The 19,085-nt window shown below is 38.2% G+C and overlaps 2 protein-coding genes across 4 annotated transcripts; one reads left to right on the top strand and one right to left on the bottom strand.

Moving 5' to 3' along the window:
* Positions 1-4,527: 4,527 nt before the first annotated feature.
* LOC112282868 (uncharacterized) lies at positions 4,528-10,685 on the top strand. Of its 2 annotated transcripts, XM_024520988.3 has the most exons (7): positions 5,209-5,348; positions 5,616-5,789; positions 5,909-5,976; positions 6,101-8,328; positions 8,463-9,369; positions 9,493-9,694; positions 9,835-10,685. In XM_024520988.3, the coding sequence occupies exons 2-7, from the start codon at positions 5,636-5,638 to the stop codon at positions 10,641-10,643; spliced, it is 4,368 nt and encodes a 1,455-aa protein (XP_024376756.1). In that variant the 5' UTR covers positions 5,209-5,348; positions 5,616-5,635; the 3' UTR covers positions 10,644-10,685. The 2 variants fall into 2 exon arrangements, with proteins under 2 accessions (XP_024376757.1, XP_024376756.1); XM_024520989.3 differs by having other exon boundaries at positions 4,528-5,789; positions 8,463-9,357.
* Positions 10,686-12,785: 2,100 nt separating this feature from the next.
* Positions 12,786-17,979, bottom strand: LOC112282077 (protein BFR2). Of its 2 annotated transcripts, none has more exons than XR_002969753.3 (14): positions 17,611-17,979; positions 16,947-17,166; positions 16,740-16,798; positions 16,294-16,366; positions 16,056-16,130; positions 15,757-15,867; positions 15,513-15,567; positions 15,294-15,378; positions 14,824-14,926; positions 14,638-14,721; positions 14,365-14,430; positions 14,068-14,147; positions 13,702-13,777; positions 12,786-13,415 (listed from the first exon to the last, which is right to left on the bottom strand). XR_002969753.3 is itself a non-coding variant. In XM_024519264.3 (14 exons), exons 1-14 carry the CDS (start codon positions 17,733-17,735, stop codon positions 13,298-13,300), a joined length of 1,335 nt encoding a protein of 444 aa, XP_024375032.1. In that variant the 5' UTR covers positions 17,736-17,979; the 3' UTR covers positions 12,786-13,297. The 2 variants fall into 2 exon arrangements, 1 of the variants encoding a protein (XP_024375032.1); XM_024519264.3 differs by having other exon boundaries at positions 14,068-14,152.
* Positions 17,980-19,085: the final 1,106 nt, after the last annotated feature.

Raw genomic sequence — 19,085 nt, 5'->3', positions numbered from 1 at the left:
AAAGAAAATCAGAAAATTTAAGTCCAATTCATGTCATCCACATCCAATATTGAAGATGTTTTTATGGATTCTTACAAACTAGAGCACTTGCACAAGCTTAAGATTCTTTGAGTGTTTTATGTTTTAATTTTAAAACCATTTCATGTAGATTCATTTTGACTGCATTGAAAACAAGTGGCTACAACACTGACAAACCTTGTGCAAGATCAACTAAAATATAAATTATATATATTTTTTGAAGTAAAATTTTGATTTTTTTAGAATTTAGACTTAAAAAGGAATATATGATTTAGTAAAAAAATAAATAATTAACTTGGTATTCCAAAAACTGAATGAATGTTTTTAAAAAGATAATGTAGATTGAATGTAGAAATAACGTAGTACTATCGAACTATACATTTTAAAATCATTTATCAAAAAATTAAGGTCGTAGTGTATTATACATATACATATAAATACGTATATACATATATGCACAATATTTTACACTATTACATAGAATTTGAAGTAGAAATTTTTAAGGTTTTGAATTTGAAAACAAAAATCACTTGCAAAAAAAATAAAAAAAAACAAAAAATAAAACAAACAAACAAACAAAACAAAACAAAACAAAACAAAACAAAAAATTAATAGCTTGTTTATCATTTATTTCATTGTTTTCCATCTTCTCTAATAAAAAAGATTCTCAAAAAAATTGTGTGAACTTCTGAAGTATAACCTTTTTTCTTTTCTTTTTTTTCTTTTCTTTTTTTTCTTTATTTTGTTTTGTTTTCTTCATTCCATGTAGATTTAATTTGATGTTCCATTGTAACTTGATTCATAATTTTTATACTGTATCAACCTGTATTAGGAACTTTGAAATATTGTTTTGATTTTTTTGGTTTTTACTTGTCATTTAAATAATTTTGTAAATTAATAAATTAAAAACCATTAAAAATTAGAATATCAATAAGAAATGGTATGTGGAATTTTAAAAATTAAAATTATTGTATACGATGAATTAATTTTTTTTCATTTTAATTTATTTTAAAATTTAAGTATTTCAAATTAGGATTTTTACTATGAAATGAATCATAAATTCATTATAACAACCAGTGAATGGAATGAAATCCTCCCTTTTTGACAATATTATTCCTCTATCTAGAAATGAAAAATTACAACTTGATCTGAACTCCTGCCTTTTTAAAAACCAAATTATTGTTTTAGTCATTGAGATATTGGGTAAACAGATATGAGCTCATATTCTAACTTCAGGGCATGCACACAGATTAAAAGGCCTTTTGTAAGCCTCTTTGTTCTCAACTCGTATACTACAAGCTCACAATCCGACGATATGGAATTTTTTGTGTGAACACATTAAACATGTGTCCTTAGTCTTTGGTCAAATTTATTTTTAACAATTGACTTATCAAAGATGCAAACATACACTACAGCTCTCACTGTGAAGCTAAATTTTCTCAAATACTTGCAAATAACCAAAACAAATAGAAAGAGGAAAAAGAGACTGAAAATCTTTCCAGTTCTTACTATTCCTTCCCTATCCTTTTCTTATTTATTATTATTGTTATTATTATTTCCTCATAAACAAGAATTTATCATCAAGAAATTCATCACCTTGTTTTGGAACTCATTTAAGTTATGAAACAAACATGTTATTATTATTATTATTATTAGTACTATCAAAAAGAAAGAAGAAGAGGACAAGTGAGTGCGCACATGTGTGAAAGAAAGATTATTGCAAGCCAACATGCAAAACAGAGCTCGTTGTAGCCCACATCCACAACTCAAAAGCCCACAACTTTTTATTCTTTTTATTTTTATTTTTGTAGATTTCATGTCACAATTGAAAATTAATATTAAAAGTAAAGTTTCTTTCTCTTGATTGTGAGGGATACAAGAAGGGGTTGATGAAATTGCCATGTCATCAATAATTGCAAGATGGAATAATCATTGTACCCACTTCCAAAAGCTGTAGAAAAATAGCCGTCTTGGCATCGTCGATCCTGTTGGTCCTCGCCCTTCCCCTTCCCCACCAGCGTAATTGCCGTGTACGGCAACCTGACATGTCACATCGTATCGTATACACTCATTATACATGAATACATACATATGAACAAATGTACAAGTACTCTCTTCATTCATATACACATATGCATACCTACTTAGAGTAGCCTCAGTATTAGTGTATGGCCACATGATGAAGTATTTATTTATAATTTCTGAATGTGTATTCTTCATGCCTCAGGGGAATGAATGTGAATAGAATTTGATGGGTTTGGTAGGTGGGGTCTCTCCAATGTGGTTGACACATTACTAGCTCTTTGGATTCTTTTATCCATGGGTAATAGATGAAATTTAAATTGTGTGTGCTCGGTGTTTTTCTATTCATTCTGATTGTATGCTAATAATGATAAATTTCTCATTATTTTTTTTTGCAAGTAGTCTTGTTATATTAGATAATGTATGTATAATTCACATGTGTGTGTGTGTGTGTGTATACATAAAATTTATTCTTGTGAACCCCTTAATTTTCTCAATTATTTATTTATTTATTAGGTTATGTTCTGGTAAACATCAGTGTCTTTGATTTTTTGGAATGTTTGATATTCTACTAATTTTAAATCATATCAACACACACACACACACACACACATATATATATATATATATATATATAAAAGAGAAGGGTGTTCATGAAACACTATTTACATTCTTCAAATTATCATGATCCGCATTTTTATATATATATATATATATATATATGCCCGGAAAAAATTAAAAAGTATATCCGATTGAGTCTTTACTGACAATGACTTCAGAAGTATGTGTTAAATTTCTAGTGCCTAAGAGTCACAATATGCACTTTAATTTTATACATTTAATGGTAGTTTTTGCTCCCATTTTAATATTTGATATTCAATTTAAACTTGATCACAGGACTTATATATTTTAGACAACAAGGTACAACGTACATATGTAAATACATCACACAGTACAAGAAAGTGTATTTATACACATTTTATACACAGGCTAATTTCACTTTGAAGAATGTTTTGGCATGTATTTTTCTCCAGATGTTTTGAAGATTTTCAGCTTTGTTTCTTTAGAAATTGATTTATTACATATACTTAAGTACTTGGCGACTTAAACTTCAAAACATCCAAAGAAATTTTAAGTGTTTGACATCAATATCCAAGCTTAAATCCATTTGTATATATGCATGTGTTTTGTCTTTGCTTTACATGACACAATTGCTGAGTACTGTTTTAACTTTTTAAAAATGAATTTATTTTCGAGATTAACTATTTTCGAAAACTTTTCAAAATTATATTCTTGTTTTGAACTTAATTCTAAGTTTACGTATAATTCAAAAAAAAATCATAAAGAAAGTATACTTCAAATTACTACGTTATGTCTCAAATTAGAACTGATAAAAAAAACATTTACTTCAAAGACATCTATCTACTAAAGTTTTACTAAGATTAATTTTCTTCGATAAACTTGATTTAACTTTTACTTTTTCTTTCCCCCATTCCTGCTGGGCAGTGGATAGAGAGAGAGGGGCGAGTCTTCTTCAGCCAAGCCAGGCTGCAGCCTGGTTACTGAGAAGGAGACTTGGCCCTTGAGCACCAGTTACTACTGCATCTATTGATGGTGCCCCAAATGGCAGTGGAAGTGCAACAGTGCCACTGCTACTACACTGCACAGAAGCAAAAGGGAAACAAAATCATAAAACCCAAGAGAAAAAGAAAAAGAAAGGGAGAAAGAAAGATAAGGGAAAAAGGAAGGGAAGAAGGGCGGGGGCGGGGTTGGGATTCAAACGAGGTAAGTAGTGGGAAATGATGGTGAAAGAAAGACACAGGGAGGGAGGGAGAGGGGAGGGAGGGGGATCTGCATCACGACGACAGGGCTAATCACAGATCTTGACATTCTTTAGCAGTTTGCAGGGGATGGATGGTGGACCACCCCTCTCTCTCTCGCTTTCTCTCCCTCTTGTGCTGCTGCTGCAGCGCTGATGAGCTGTGTGCTGTGTGCTCTGCTGCGTTTGGACTTCTTCCGCCGTGCCGATTCGCTTTCGGCTTTTGCTGCGTTTCTTGTGATGGTGGCCGAGTGCGCGAGGTATCATTCCCGAAAGACGCTTCCTGTGGGGCCCTCCACGTTGCCACGCTGATCTTTTGGGAGCCGACGCGGGAAAGAGGAAGCAAAAGAAGAAAGAATGAGCAGTGGAGGAGTGTGTGTGAGTGTGTGTACAGTAGATTGTGCATGCGCAGACAGTAGATTGTCCGGAGGGGAGCGTAGTGCAGCGAGGGAGCAGGCAGTACCAGAGGAGTACTCTACACTAGCTACAGAGCTGCCATAGCATATGGCTCATAAGTGACGACTGTGAATCTCTAGAAGAACTTAGCCCCCTCCTCCCCTTCCCCTTCACACTCCCCAGCTGTCTCCCCCCCCTCCCCCCCCCCCACTCCTCTCCTTCTTCCCCTGTTTACAAACCAATGCCATTTCTTACATTAACATGTGGAAATCATAAGGATGTATTGTAGCACGCCAGCCTAATAGTTGCAGCAGCATTGCACAGGAGATACTGGTTCCATGATTGAGACCAACAATCTCAAGCTGAATGAACCAAGAGCAACAGTTCATGTCTGTAGAGTCTGATGTACAGGAGGGTAGAGCTGTAGGTTGTGTGCCCTGTGTCGAGTTATGTTTTGAACGTCGTTTTGATGATGCGTGGAGCAACGCGTTGCTGAGTCAAGTGTTGTGAAAGGTGGAGTGTGTGTGCCGATGCTATCCCCTTATGGATGGATACGTTCCTGTAGGGCTGATTAAAAGATTTCGAGTATGATGAGGAGCGGAGCTTTTTATATATTTTTTCTGGTTTTCAGTGATTGTAAGAGTGACAGAATTTGTTCTTCTTGGAGGTCGCTAAATTTGTCTTTCCGAGTGTAATACACTTCTCTTCGTGGCCTTTCAATAGGAGTCTACAGTGGTGTTGTGTGATAAGTTCAACCTTTCTCTGTGCTCCTACGCATAGGTATTTGGTGCATCCCTTCACATTCCACCAAGATTCCAGAAGGTATGGTAGACAACGTAGCACCAGAGGTGGGCCTGGTCCTCAGGCACAAGATGCAAACGTGTATTATACCAGAGTAGAGCTTCTGAAACCAGGGTGGAAGTGCAATTTGTGTTGACTGTAAGAGGCTGGATGCACACTCAAACAGCTGTGAAGGTCACATTTTCGGCACTCCAACGTGTGGAATCGATTGTATCAGGAGGATTGGATAGGAAGAATTACTCTGTCGCTGAATATTAGCAGCATGAGCGAATTCCTATCTCAGCATTCAATTGTACTCAATCTAACATTCCTCCACGTCTACTTGAAATATCAATGAATTTCACCAGGAATCTTTTCGCTTCACAGTAAACGATCTGGTGTTTTATTGTTCACAAGAAGAAGGAAGCGAAGTGACGAACTGACCATTCTCTTTCTTGAGGACGTGCAGTATGTTAGAGTGCACTGCGCCACAAAGTGTTTGCGCAGACGAAAACGGTTTTTTCATTGCCTGTGATCTGATGAAATCTTCTCAGTAATTAACCCTTTCATATCCTCCCAGTTATAGCGGGGTTCGTCGCAATGCCAGTATCTGGAGACCTTCTCAAAGTCTTGGCGGAAGACCCCAAGGCATTGGAACACCAGCTCGGCTGCATGACAGGACTCTTCCAAATCTTCGACCGCCAAGGCCTTGGCCGCCGCTACGGCTCCAAGCGTGTCAGCAATGCTGCCAGTGGTACGTGCTCCACCTCCATGATCTGTCAATATTTCCCCTAACCTGCAGCTAGTTCTAACGTTTTTTCCACGCTGAAAAAATAAACTAAATTTAATTATGTTATAATTTTTGTGTCTCAGGGCAATCGCAACCCACATCGGCCTGCGAGACGCCGCGCCTTGACCGCAGCAGCAACCCGTATTGGATGGTCAGCAGCTCATCTACTTCTGATTTAATTTGGTTTAGTTTTTGAGAATATATATAGTAAGGATGCACTATAAAATTAACACTAGTATTATTATTAATTTCCTTGAGAATCTCTTGGTCTGCAGTTTGAGGACGACTCGTCGCAGAGAATTTCTGGTGACAGCTTCGATCGCCCCAAAGGCACTGCTCCAGAGGGCACACGAGAACACCATCACAGGGCCTACTCTGACAGCAGTGAAATATTCACTAAATCCTTCGAGACACCTACGGAAAGTAGAACTTCACCCGATGAGAAATCTCAGCTCGACAATTCCCCGATGCATTCCGAGGAGAGCGTGGAAGGGCATGCATTTTACTGCAACGATCCAATTCGCGAGAGCACCCTTAACTCCGCCTCCTCCAAGAATCCCAACCGTGATCGCGTCCTTGAGTGCAAGAGGCTTACTGTTGCGACATCAACTCGCGCAAATTTTGAGCCAAAAGCTGACGGCTCGGACATCCGCGATGTAGTGCGCGCTTCCTTCAACTGGGATCAACGAGCGCGAGAGGATTTAGCGAGCTCCCGAGACAAGCCGCGGTTGTCTGTCGATGAGCGTCACAACCAAAGCCATAGCCACGGCTTTCTGAAGAGTTTGCCCAGGTCTTCTTCTGTTGACGGGATAGACAGGCTACGGTTATCAGTGGACGGTAGGTTAGACACTGGAGGAGCACGTCAGAAACAAGCTGATTTACCTCGGTCTACCTCTGTGGGTGGGCGAGGAGCTGCGCGGATGATCACCGATTGGAAGGATGGACTTCGAAACTCGGGTGGGTCGCCGCGGCTGAATGTTAAGGAGAAGGATCTGCTCAAGCAGCAGAGCTCGGAGCAGCTTCCAAGGATTCCGATATCAAAGCACCAAAATGCGGGTGAAGGGCGAGACGCGATCCGATTGACGGTGGAATTGAAAGAAGGTCCCCGGTTGTCGGTGTCGGGAGACGATCGACGGACGTCTGTAGATGGGAAGGTGTCGGTATCCCCACGGCTAATTGGCCGTTCCCGAGGTACCTGCGATCTCTCCTTGGCACGTCCAGATTTCAAGGACTCCCTCCATGCTACGGAAGCCAAGGAGCTTCTGCGAACCCCTCAGAAAGGTGGACCGAAAGAGGGCCATCGATTCTCCGTGGATGGCACTCGAGACGCGTCGCGCGCGTGCATTGTCCCAAGGTTGTCCGTCGACGGTCGCGACCTGGCAAATACAGGTATGCTTGTGCCGCGCAAGCTGAAGCTGGACAAACTCGATCGGACAGAGCTGAAGGAGAGCATTGAAATCACGCAGTTCTACCGGCAGTCGTCCGGGAGGGAAAGTTCAGACGCCGGCAAGCGCCCCAAGGCATCAAATGTGATTGCTCGGTTGATGGGATTAGACGAGTTGCCAAGCTCCAAGGAGCTGCCATTGGGTGTGAAACGTGCTGTAGAGAGAAGCTGCACGAACGAGGCTGATCTGCTATTCCAGGAGTTTTTGAAGTGCCATCCACTACAAGGGGGCTCTCCACCTCCCCCGCCATCTCCTCCTGATGACTACGACTACGCGCACCGATCCTCTGACCATGAAGACTACCACAGCCGTCATTGGAAAGAAAATGCATCTTGCCATCCGGATTTTCGGCAAGTTGAAGATCCTTATTCTCTAAGGCAGGCCCATTTCTCTACTCCTAAGGTCCAATTTTCCGAACCGAAAATTCCGAATGCGGCACATCAGCCCATCATTTCACCTGCAAAAAACGAGAGTTCAGTAGTTCGCTCGGCCGTTGTTGTCAAGCAGTCTGTTGAGGATAGCTACATCTCCAAATCGAAGAGTGATGAATTGGATCCCAAGGAGCAATGCCAAGTGCGGAAGTCACCTCAAGGAAGGAGATCGCTGTGGCATATCTTTGAGGCCATGCAGCTCAAGGGTGTGTTTTATAGCTCTTCTCGTCGGAAGAATGCAGAGGCTTTGAGGGTACAAAGTCTGAAGATGACGGAGGAGGCAGAGTACCACGAGACGAGGGCTAGGTCACAGTCCCTTCCTCCTCGCTGTTCAGCCCGGATGGATCTGGATCACCAGGACCCTCCCAAAGTTAGCCTAGCAACTGCCAATCCTCGAGGTGTGGAGCAGAAGGACTCTGAGTTTCACCAAGGTCAGAAAGCTTGTGCTTTGGAAGCAGATGAAGTGTCGCCCGAGGTAGTGAAACCCATTATCACCAGGTCTGCGTCTTACAAGTCGCAGGCTCAATCCTTAGCTGCTCCGACTGAACCAGCTATGGTGGTGTCCAGCAAGGTGGTCGAAGGAGCGTATAATTCCAATAAAGAAATCCTTCCCCAAAACATGAGGAGGTAAACCTTTTGTTTATCATTCTTGCTACCTTATAGATTCATATGTTGTAAGTTGCATTCAATTCTTTTGAGTAAAGCATTGGTCCGAGGTGCATTGATCTGCCCTGACATGGCTCCGTTTCCATATTCTGCAGTGGATTGAGCAAGGATGCTTATAATCAGAGGGTGGTTTTCAACGAGATGTCCCTGAAGGCTCCAGTGCAGGAGCCCTCGCTGGGCCAAGTACCTTCAAATAGCATTGCAATTCTTCGCCAGGCCAGGAAAGAGCGTTGCGCAGCTCGCACGTCAAAGTCTTATTCAGATCTTTCACAGAGTGGGCGAGATTCGTCAAGTCCAAGAGGTCCTCGAGCTACCATATCGATGCAGGAGAAGTCTGCTCGGTCTGGTTCCCTTCGACTAGATTCGGCCAGTTCCATATCCCCCAGATGTCCCCCTGGCAGCTTGGAAGCCGCAAACCGTTCAGTGGATGCAGGTAAAGTGCGTAGGAAAGCATTTGTTGGGAAGGAAGTAGAGACAAAAGCTACCCTTGCAAACTTTAGAGCCAACGCAACAAAGCAAGAGTTTCTCAAGGGGAGGGCGAGTGGTGATCCGGATACCCCTAGACCATTTCGGCGAAGTGGCTCGGAGAGCAAGATTCCTTCCAAAATTGCAGAGAAACCTATCGCTGTTGACATTCCAGCTCCGAAACCATCACGCGATAAGGTGTCTTCTAATGTGAATTTGAGATCGAAGAGGCCCGTTTCTAAAGTTTACAAGTCGCCTACGAAGACTCGTCCCACAAATCTTGATGTGAACGTTAAATCCGTCGTCGCAGAAACTACCTTTGCAAAAGATCAACCGTTTCAGACATCACGTGCAAATAGGCCAACATCCTTAAGCAAGAGTGTTCCAGGATCAACTCAAGAACAGAAGCCTGGAGTTCAGATTGCTCGGGAAAGAAGTTTAATGTCGGAGATCGTGCGGGCTACTCCTGGTGGAGCTTTAGACCACAGCGGAGATACAACTCCTTCAAATGAAAGAGAACATACGGTAGGGTCCAAGGTGAGCCATGTCCTTATATTTCTGCAGAGCGTCACCCTATTAGTGGAAAAGAAAGAATGAAAAAGAATTTCGTTCGCTGCTCGTTTGATTTAGTTCTGTATTGATGTTCGGGTTCATGTGCAGACCCGAGAGAAGATAATAGAGATCGATGAGGTGGTGAAAACACCTCGTGGTGTTTCAATTAAGAAGATTGACTTCTCTGAGGATGCTCAACCTGACGCTGCTGAGCAACCGAGTCCAGTTTCTGTATTGGATAACTCCCATTTTGATGAGGAGCTGACGCCGAGTCCCAAAGCGGGCAAGTCCAGTGTTGTCACCCTTCCAGGTCAGCACCCACTGTTATCTCCAACTCATTTTTTTTCTGTTCAAACCTAGATTTTTGTAAGATCCTGGCATTTAGATCCTCGCCCTTGACAAAGAAAACCAACGTTGCCTTACATCTTGTGGTGAATTGTACATGTGCAGATCAATTAAGTCCACAGGATGACAGACTCTGGAACTCTGCAAGGTTTTTGGATCTTGACCTCGAAAACACACCCCTTCCAGCTTTGCAAAATGTTCCAGACGCAAATGACCTCCAATCAAAATTGAAGACTGTATCCGCAGTGGACACTGATTCAAACGTTCAAGATCAACATATTCCGATGCCAACAAACGTTTTCAAAAACCAAAACAGGTTTCTTGCTTGTATGAGGGATGCGGATGCAGAGAGAATATATGTGGAAGATCTTGTGAAAGCTTCTGAGCTTAAAGGTAGATGCGATACCTCTGGCTTCTTCAACAGTTCCACGGGCTATGTACTGGACCTCGACATCTTCGACGAATTAGAGACAAAACGAAGTCGTTTTGAGAGTGACGAGCGAGATATACTGGACCGGCGTGTTCTCTTCGATTGTGTCAACGAGGTGCTGGAAAAGTTGCTGGAGACTCAACTAGATTGCATGCAATTGACTAGGCTAGTCAAGCCAAGGTTGCGGAAGAGGCCTACGGGGATGCAACTCTTAAAAGAAGTATTTGCCGAGCTGCTAGACATTCCGTGTGCAGCCTCAGAGGATGTTTGTGACACAGTATATGTAATCCTACAGAAGGATTTGGTGAGAGGGCGAGGACAGCAGTGGTCGGATTACAACAAGGAGCTCGAAGATGTTGGCATTACGGTGGAGAAAATGATTGTTAAGGATCTTATAGAAGAGACAGTGCGGGATCTAAGTGCTTGCTGTAGGCAAAACCCACTCTCAGTGGTGGAGTCCAGTAGGAGACAACTGTTTGCCTGATTATTTTTTGTATAGTTAAATGCCTGTACATTTGACACTCCATTTACCATATCCACAACACTTGTATGTTAGACTCCTATTTGGGTAATTCTCTGTCTCCATTCTGTATGTCATGAATCACTCCACAAGCTTGACAACTAAATAGAACCACAAAGAAACATATATCGGTGAAATCTAACGAGATAAGTCTCATGCAAAGTTTCTTGGTAGAGTTGTCTTTGAGAGAAGAAAATCTCAATTATTATGCAACTCATATAATTTTTCTAATTCAAAACATAAAATAAAATAAAATAAAATATTAAAATCTTACATTTCATAAACTTTTTTACTAAACTAGCTTAGAAATAAATAATATAAAAAATAATTTAAAAATATAAGTTGTTGTATAAAAAAATCTAATTTTAAAGATATTGTAATATTGTCTTTAAAGATTCTAAGATATTTTATGGCATTTTAATATATTTAAAAAGATAAAAAGTAGTAGCAATAGCTCAGACAACCTCTTGCAATTTGATATCAAAGAGGATTTTTTTTTTCACTCTCTTAGTATGTAGAATATAAAAATATGGTATGTTGATTTAATCATATAAAAATAACAATGTGTTTATTAAGGTGATTATATATATAATAGTATGCATGTGTAAATATCATAGGTGTGAAAGTGCAAAAAGCTTAGAATATAATTAAACATCTAAGTGACAAAGAAAATAATATAGCTACCAAAGAAAGATAGGTAACTAAATTTAATAAGCAAGAAAAAAAATGTTGTGTTGAAACTATTAAGAGATGAATGTAAACAATGCTAATAAAAGAAAAACATTCTAATAAGAAAGTGAATATAAGTAATTAAAATATGTCAATAAAAGAATTTAATTAAAAAAGGTGGTATTAGATAAACCAATATAATATTATAGTAGGAAAAAAAATTGACATGAAAATTAACAAGGTACAAGAACTAGCAATGCAACAAAAGAAAAGACAATCCAACAAGAGGTTGATCCAAAAAAATTAATTAAAAAATATAAATATAAATCTATAAATAATATCACAATGAAGATAATTTTGTAGAAACTACCAATAGAGTGACAAAAGGATGAAGTGCAATAAATTTTTTAACTATGACAAGATATAAATTTTTGAAGTTTTAATTTTAACAATTTTTATTTTTAGATATTTTTATCCATCATGAATAGTTTTAAATTCTGAATTTTAATGTTTTAATATTCTTTACAAACATATAAGTTACAACTAATAACTAATTGTTATTTGAAAATACTTTCTACCAACTACATAGCTTTGGTGATTATTTTGAGAAATAAACCAATATTCTGTAAATAGTTATACTAAGTCACTTATAATATAAATAAAGTAAAAGAAAATAAATCAAAGTACAACTATAGCTATGACATGGTTTTTTTTTTTTTTTTTTTTTTTTTCTTATTACTTTTGTTTAATTGATTTATTGACATTAATCTATAATTGTTACATAGAATAAGAATTCGATGTTATAATTCAATGTTAAAACTAAAATATTTTATAAAATAAAATTGTATAGTGGAAGCATAATATTTTGTAATGCAATTGTAGTTTGTAATGCATTTAGAATAATTTTTACTATTATATTTTTTCCAATATAGTAATTGATTTAAAATAATTTTTAATACAACCAATGTATTTCATGTATTTTTATTTTTATTTCATCAATAAAACGTTTTGTAATATATTTTGCACATTAATATACTAACTTTATAAATATGATCATAGAAGAGTTGTTATTTGTATGTTAAAACTTTTGATAGAAGAGTTGTTTTTCATATGTTAAAATATTAACAAACATTATGCATTTGAAAATCTTGATACTACATTAATGATGCATTGGTAATAAAATATAATAATTTTTTATATCAAAATAATTACATTCTTAGTTTATTATATCTATGAAGTAATTCTTTAAAAATGGACATATTGGTGATATGATATTTGAATCATTTCTACCCTTGTGACATTTCTGTCTTCTAAAATGTCACCATAATTTTTTAGTGATTAGATGCCAAACAAAAAATAATTTAGTTGCAATCTATGGACTAAATATTATTTAGAGTATCACATTGACATTTGGCATTCTCATATGGATAATACATATTGTGTTCGTAGATAAAATATAATATCGTAAGGCGTTGAAGGGTCAACTCACTGGAATGAGATTGAACTGAGTATTCTCAATCTGTCCCTCTTTTTAAGCCCATCATGTGATACAATTATCAATGTTTACAGCCTTAATGACATAAAACACAATCTATAAGGCAGAAAGCAAACATAATGAGCACTTTCTAAACACAAGGGGGGTTGAAAATGCTATATAAAATCAGAAAGCTACATTTGTCACATACTGTGTCATTTATGCTTCAGAAAATGAATTCAGTTCTGAAGCATTCAGCTCCTGTGGGTGACTACTACATTTAAGGTAGTAACTCATACGACCTTTGAATCCTACATCTCTTTAAGCTTGGATTTGAGAGACCAATGAATGTTGTGTACGCTTCTTTTCCTGATAAGCTGTAAAGGCAGGGTTTTAAGCTACCAAAAATTGAGGTGGGGCACCTGATGTCCGATCAAAATATAGTATGCATGGTCATTTGGAAGTCATACTATCCTCATGAAACAGGTGTTGACCGTTGACCAAACAGATTGGCGAAAAGTTTAGATGCCATCGGGGGTAGCTCCATGGGTTCAGGAGCCATAAAATTTACCAGCGGCTCAAGAACATTGTACCTGTTAAAAGACAACAATCGTATCAGATATACGTATCCCTCAGTTTCTGCCCAGGCACCACAACTAAATGGCTTAGAAGTACAATTAGTTCAGAATCAAGGACATTGAAGTCATGAAGATTCAGATACAAATAGAAGCATTAATAGATTCCGCCAAAAACAAAGAAACTAACACGATTCAAAGGCCCTTCTAATCAGCCCACCTAGCATGGACATGCATATCAAATAGTCTACCATACTAAGCTAGCATCAGTAAAGAGAAGGTTAGCGTAGGTAAAGATGTGTACCGGATTTTCCTTCCCTTAGATGCACGACGATCCACGATCTTCCTTTTCTTTGTATGCTGCCTTCGCTGAATTCCTCCTACAATGAGGGTACAAAGGCGGAAAGTCACAATATAAAAAATGCATTGATTTCTGGGATCATCCAACCAGCGCTACCGTTTCTACAATCATACGTGCACACTAATCATATCTTCGACACATAAGAACCACTACGGCAAGGAGGAACACTACGCTCCAACTTGTAAAGAAAACAGTAAAAAATGCAAGCATGCAGCAGATTTCATCCAAGGAACAAGACTTAACTTCAACTTAAACTGTTCGTACGAGAAACTACTCAAGACCAAGAGTATAGAAATTAAAATAACTTACCAAGTGCACCTGGATTGGAACTCTCCAAGAATTCTACAAGTAACTGTTGATAGAATTCCGAATCATCAACCACTGGGGCACTTTCCTACCAAAACAAGGAAACAGTGAGCACTTCTAAAGAACAGTTTGTTATTGATGGAGACAAGCGAATCGAACAGTACCTACAAAAACCAATATGAAGATCATGTAATTCTGAGTTGGTAATCCCCTTCAAAAGTAGACACAATGTGGTCAGTCCCTCAGCTTATTGCTGGTGATAATTAGGTTTAGATATTTCATTCCTCAAATTTTACATACCTGTTCATTCGTGCCATCAGTTGTAGCCACTAATGCACCACTATTGTCAACCAAACCAGGAGTTTCCTACGAAGATAAAAAAACTAGTCAGACAACATTGACGCTGTGAATAGATCCAGAGGTTTAATGTTAAAGAGAAAAAAATAAAAATAATAAAAATAAAACAAAATAAACTTAAACACCTCTTTGCTGTTTACGGTACTACAAAGTAAGCTGCTGGGAAGTTTCACGACCACTGGATATAACAGAGGAAGCTTCTGAGACAATCAATACCTGCTCTTTTGACTGAGTTGAACGGATGCTTTCAACTAATTGGTCTGGATTCCTCAAGGCATTAGTAAGCTGCTGAGATATGCTCTGTATCATCAACAAAGAGAAAATTGTTGATATATGGTAAACAAGATACTTCACAGCAGTCAAAACCATTCATTCAAAAAAGTAGAAAGAACTAGGATTTACCTGGTTGAAAGCTTGAAATCTTCCTTTGACAGCAGCTGCGCCTGTTGCCAATTGTGTCTTACGTTGCCATCTATCTACTGAAGAATTCCGATACGGAGTTATGCTGCCCCACCGCCATAAAAATTACCATATCAATGGAAGCATAAGAAATAAAACTAGAAACAAAAAACGCCTGAAATTTACTGAAAACTAGTAAAAATAGTCAAAATAATACCTACTTTTAACATAATGACCAATGAAATAGAGAAAATCTACTAGTCTGAATTCCTAAAGAATAGAGAAATAACTCAGATTACATGCCGTCACCTTGGTAACCTAAGAGTAAGTCTTCAAGAGTACAGAATTAACATGTTCTCGCTCTCCTCATCTCCCTAAGTAGCGAGAAAGGAATTACTTCTTGCCGTTATGACCTAATATCGCAATCAAAGAACGAACCTTCAGAGTATATAAACAAGAAACACAGTGTTTACCTTGAGTAAATGATATCCATACGTTTCCATAGTGAATCAGACGAACCATCAGCTGCATCTTCAGTTTTTGACTCTTTTTTCTTTCCTAAATTTTTATAGGATTCACAACGAATGCACTATCAGTCAAGTATGAACTCAGCAAAACAGAGGGATCCCAATGTACACACCAGCGCTATTGGCAACACAAATCAAGCAAGGGTAAGAGGAAGATAACCAGACCATCCTCTTGAGTAGCACCAGTCTCTGCGATGGCGCTGTTATTTTCAATGAGTGCCTATCACAAGTTCAATAAAACCATCTTCAGAAAAAAAATGTTGAAGAAATCTAGCCCGAACATAACATACTACTACGCTATCGTCCACTATCAATTGATAGATTTGCACAAAAAGAATGGCTTTCAATGAGATTCAAATGGTTGATAGTTGACAGTTCCATAAATTGATGATCGGAGTAGTGTAATTACATCTTTCAGCTCCAGAAAACAATTAAGAGCAGCTACAGCAGACTTGGTTAAAGAGTCATATGCCTTCTTACAATCGCTGTTACTTTTGCATAGCTCTTGCTTGCCTTGTAACTGCAGCCACAATAAGCCAGGAAAATCACGTGAGCTCATGGCATGTGTATCCACCACTTAAGATGGGCTGCTAACATTGTGCATATAATACTTGTCATGTAGTCGCGATGCTAACTAGCCTAGCTGCTGAGATCGAAGTGCTTACAAATCGCTTTCCTGGGCATGCCCTAATAGATACAAAAGCCTACCTGTGGCAGTAGATTGGCTCCCGTTAGCAACTTCTGCATTGAAATTCGCATCTCTAAAGCTCTATCCCATAAAACCTGCGGTTCACATTCCCAAAGATCTCAAATGAATGACTAGAACTCGATTTAGCATTGATAATAGTGAGAACTCGATTACGTCTTGTTATTTGGTACTTAAGCTTATAAACATAGGCAGCGCCAATCAACCAAAAAAGAAACCTAACATCAATCTATCGCTCACCTTCTGATGACGCACAGAGTCACCTTTTCCCTGATCCTCCGAACGTTTTCGTTTCAATTTGTTGACCAGCTCTCTATTTCCCAAACAAGTAATCACAGTAGAACTACTTTAGAAACAATCCATATAAAGCTCAGTTTCTTTTTGGGGTCACAGGAGAAAGTGTAAGTTTTAGAAGAGCATGCATCCTAATCTAGCCAGATGGAAATAAGACAAGTATGTTAAGACAGTGATGCTTCAAGCACTAAAGAAAGTAACTAAAAGCTCATAATTACGCTACAACAAATTTTCTTCTGCGGCAACGAAGCTTTTATAGTATGTCGAACAGAAGCATGACTGAGCCAAGGTGGATTATGAACCTTACTTACGATTCCCGTCAAGTTTTAGAATAGCTGTGAACAGAATAAAAAAATTGAATATAGTGAAGTGCAGCGAAAAGCGAGCCTTACTCTTCTTGCTTGCGAAGTTCCTCGTATTCTCTATCCAGTTCATAGTCCGTGTTCCCTAGCTTCATCGCACACATGCCAACATCCACATCCAACTTATCAGGAGACAATTACAATACTTATTTGTTAACCTTCTGACGAGTATATAATTAACTGATCATTCCTCAAACACAAATTTGAGTGAGCGGGCAGAAGAGCTTCTGTCCGTACCAAATGGAGGTCGCCGTTGTCGTCGTCGTCTTCGTCGTCGCTGTCATCGTTGCCTACGCTCCCGCCTTCCCCCTCGTCCTCAGATGTAGCATTCTCCTCAGCCTGCAGCTTTTTTTCATCGGTGCTTTCGAAGACAGCGGAACGACTACTCTTTCTACCAGCGTAAGCAGGTCCCTCCATGGTAATATCTGACCGCATCCGAAGGCGTCCATCCTCATTTCTAGAACATATCATTAACACGAACATGAGGGGAGTAAAGCAAGACTTCCGAATAGATCATAGTTGACCTCTCACAAATACCAACATTCTAATTAGCTAATTAAGAAGGCAGTTTCTCTGCATCCTGAACACCCATACGCCCCTGATCCACACCAAGAATTTGCGAAGTACAGGTGCAAGACCTCGAATTCAATTGGGAAGAGATAGTATATGCTTCGACTAAAATTTTGTAACAACATTCCGTACGAATTCAGTGTTACATAAACAACGTCAAAGCGACCGACAATAGGACAGCATGAAAGCGGCGTCGCCTCACGTTACCAACGTCTATTATCCAAAGACAAACCTCAGAGGGCGTTCGAAAAGGGCACAGTCTACATGGCATTGCATAACTATCGAGAGAAATAGTTCGAAAAATTGTAATCAAACAGCCGCTTAAACTCACAAATGAATGGCCTCGTCAAATTTCGAGTCTTCATCCTCGTCAGAGCTGTACGCATTGAGATGCTGCGCTTCCTCTTCAGACTCTCCCATAGCCACATCGTCATCTGCTACTCGACTCCGCCCCATGATGCGACCCCGATCCTAAACCTCAAAATCTGCTGCAGTAAACCCTGCAGCTAGCACTTGTCGAACCACCCCCAGAATTTGCTTGAGTGAAACTACAGCGATCTTTCAAAGAAACAATCGCAATCTGGTGTCTGCGATTTAGGTGCTCCAATTGCACAAACCTTCGATGCTACGTTGAATTCAGGGCCATTCCGCAATTGATTCAGAGCAGTTTCCAAAACCTCCATGCCTACCTGATTAGGGTTAGGTTCCCGTGTATATGGCTTGGATGAATGAGCGTGTGGAGTGCGTGTGAGCTATCATTCAATCCTACAATCGTTGATGGGCAATTGGTGCGTGGGGAAGATTGGAATTTATACCAGGGCAATTGTGTACATTTTTTTGTGAATTTCTGTCTATTAAAAAAATGTGTAAAATATATGGTTTCCAATGTAAAATATATAATTGTGTATCTTTTATGTCACTCTATGAAATAAACTTACTTGCTCACACCAAGCTTCACATTCATTTGTTTCTATGTGCATCATGTTAAACAAATTAATAAAATTTACAACTGATCAAGATGTATAAACATGTTAAATTAAATTTGGTTTATTATTTCCTTTTTAAAATTTTATTTTATTCATTTTGAAATATGTGTCTTGCAAAAATTCACGTCAGATTTCGATCTAAATTTTTCATTATATTTTGGAGATTAATAATGGTGATAATAAAAAGTTGTATCTGTAAATAATCCACAATCAAATATGACATTTGAATATATATATATATATATATATATATATATATATATGTATATATTTTTTTTTCTGGTCAATTCAAATGTTTAGTTCTTATTCAAGAAAATCAAGAAATTTCATCAATTCTGAGAACTAAATAAAACATATTTATATCTCAAATTTTATCACTATTTCAAGTTAGATATGTTATAATTATTTGAAGATAGTTGGTGAGTCGCACAAGAGTTTGGATAAGATGGTTTTTAAAAAAGATTGACACTTTCAGTGTTAAAAAAAAAAAAAAAAAAAAAAAAAAAAAAAACTACTTAACTTGACCAACTAATAAACTAATTAAAACTAAAACAAAGTAAAGCGTCAGTTAAATTGCTTAGGAAGAAAACATATGTTCTGACTTGGATGTAGACTGTGGTATTCCCACTAAATAATTTTCAAAAAATCAAAAACAACGTAGAAAATTAGACTATCAGAGGTTGAATCTATTTACAACTACAATTTGAATAATTTATGTACCATATTACTTGAATATACTCAACAACTATTTGAGTATACAGCAATTTTTAATTTACTTATTAATATCTGCAAAAATCAATAATTCTTAAACTGGTGTAAA

The sequence above is a fragment of the Physcomitrium patens genome, chromosome 5 (genome assembly GCF_059467195.1).
Source record: "Physcomitrium patens ecotype Gransden chromosome 5, ASM5946719v1, whole genome shotgun sequence".
Taxonomy (NCBI): domain Eukaryota; kingdom Viridiplantae; phylum Streptophyta; class Bryopsida; order Funariales; family Funariaceae; genus Physcomitrium; species Physcomitrium patens.
Note: the sequence above shows the minus strand (reverse complement) of the source record. Positions and strands in the feature narration are given on the sequence as shown.

What these genes read in the sequence shown, in the direction of transcription:
- LOC112282868 (XM_024520988.3), top strand. Translation starts at nt 5,636, where the DNA reads ATGCCAGTATCTGGAGACCTTCTCAAAGTCTTGGCGGAAGACCCCAAG. An exon ending in GCAGCAACCCGTATTGGATG is followed by an intron (nt 5,977 to 6,100) that starts GTCAGCAGCTCA and finishes CTTGGTCTGCAG; the next exon opens with TTTGAGGACGACTCGTCGCA. An exon ending in CAGTGTTGTCACCCTTCCAG is followed by an intron (nt 9,695 to 9,834) that starts GTCAGCACCCAC and finishes GTACATGTGCAG; the next exon opens with ATCAATTAAGTCCACAGGAT.
- LOC112282077 (XM_024519264.3), bottom strand. Translation starts at nt 17,735, where the DNA reads ATGGGGCGGAGTCGAGTAGCAGATGACGATGTGGCTATGGGAGAGTCT. An exon ending in GAACTTCGCAAGCAAGAAGA is followed by an intron (nt 16,367 to 16,739) that starts GTAAGGCTCGCT and finishes TTTGGGAAATAG; the next exon opens with AGAGCTGGTCAACAAATTGA. An exon ending in GATTTCAAGCTTTCAACCAG is followed by an intron (nt 14,722 to 14,823) that starts GTAAATCCTAGT and finishes TTGATGATACAG; the next exon opens with AGCATATCTCAGCAGCTTAC.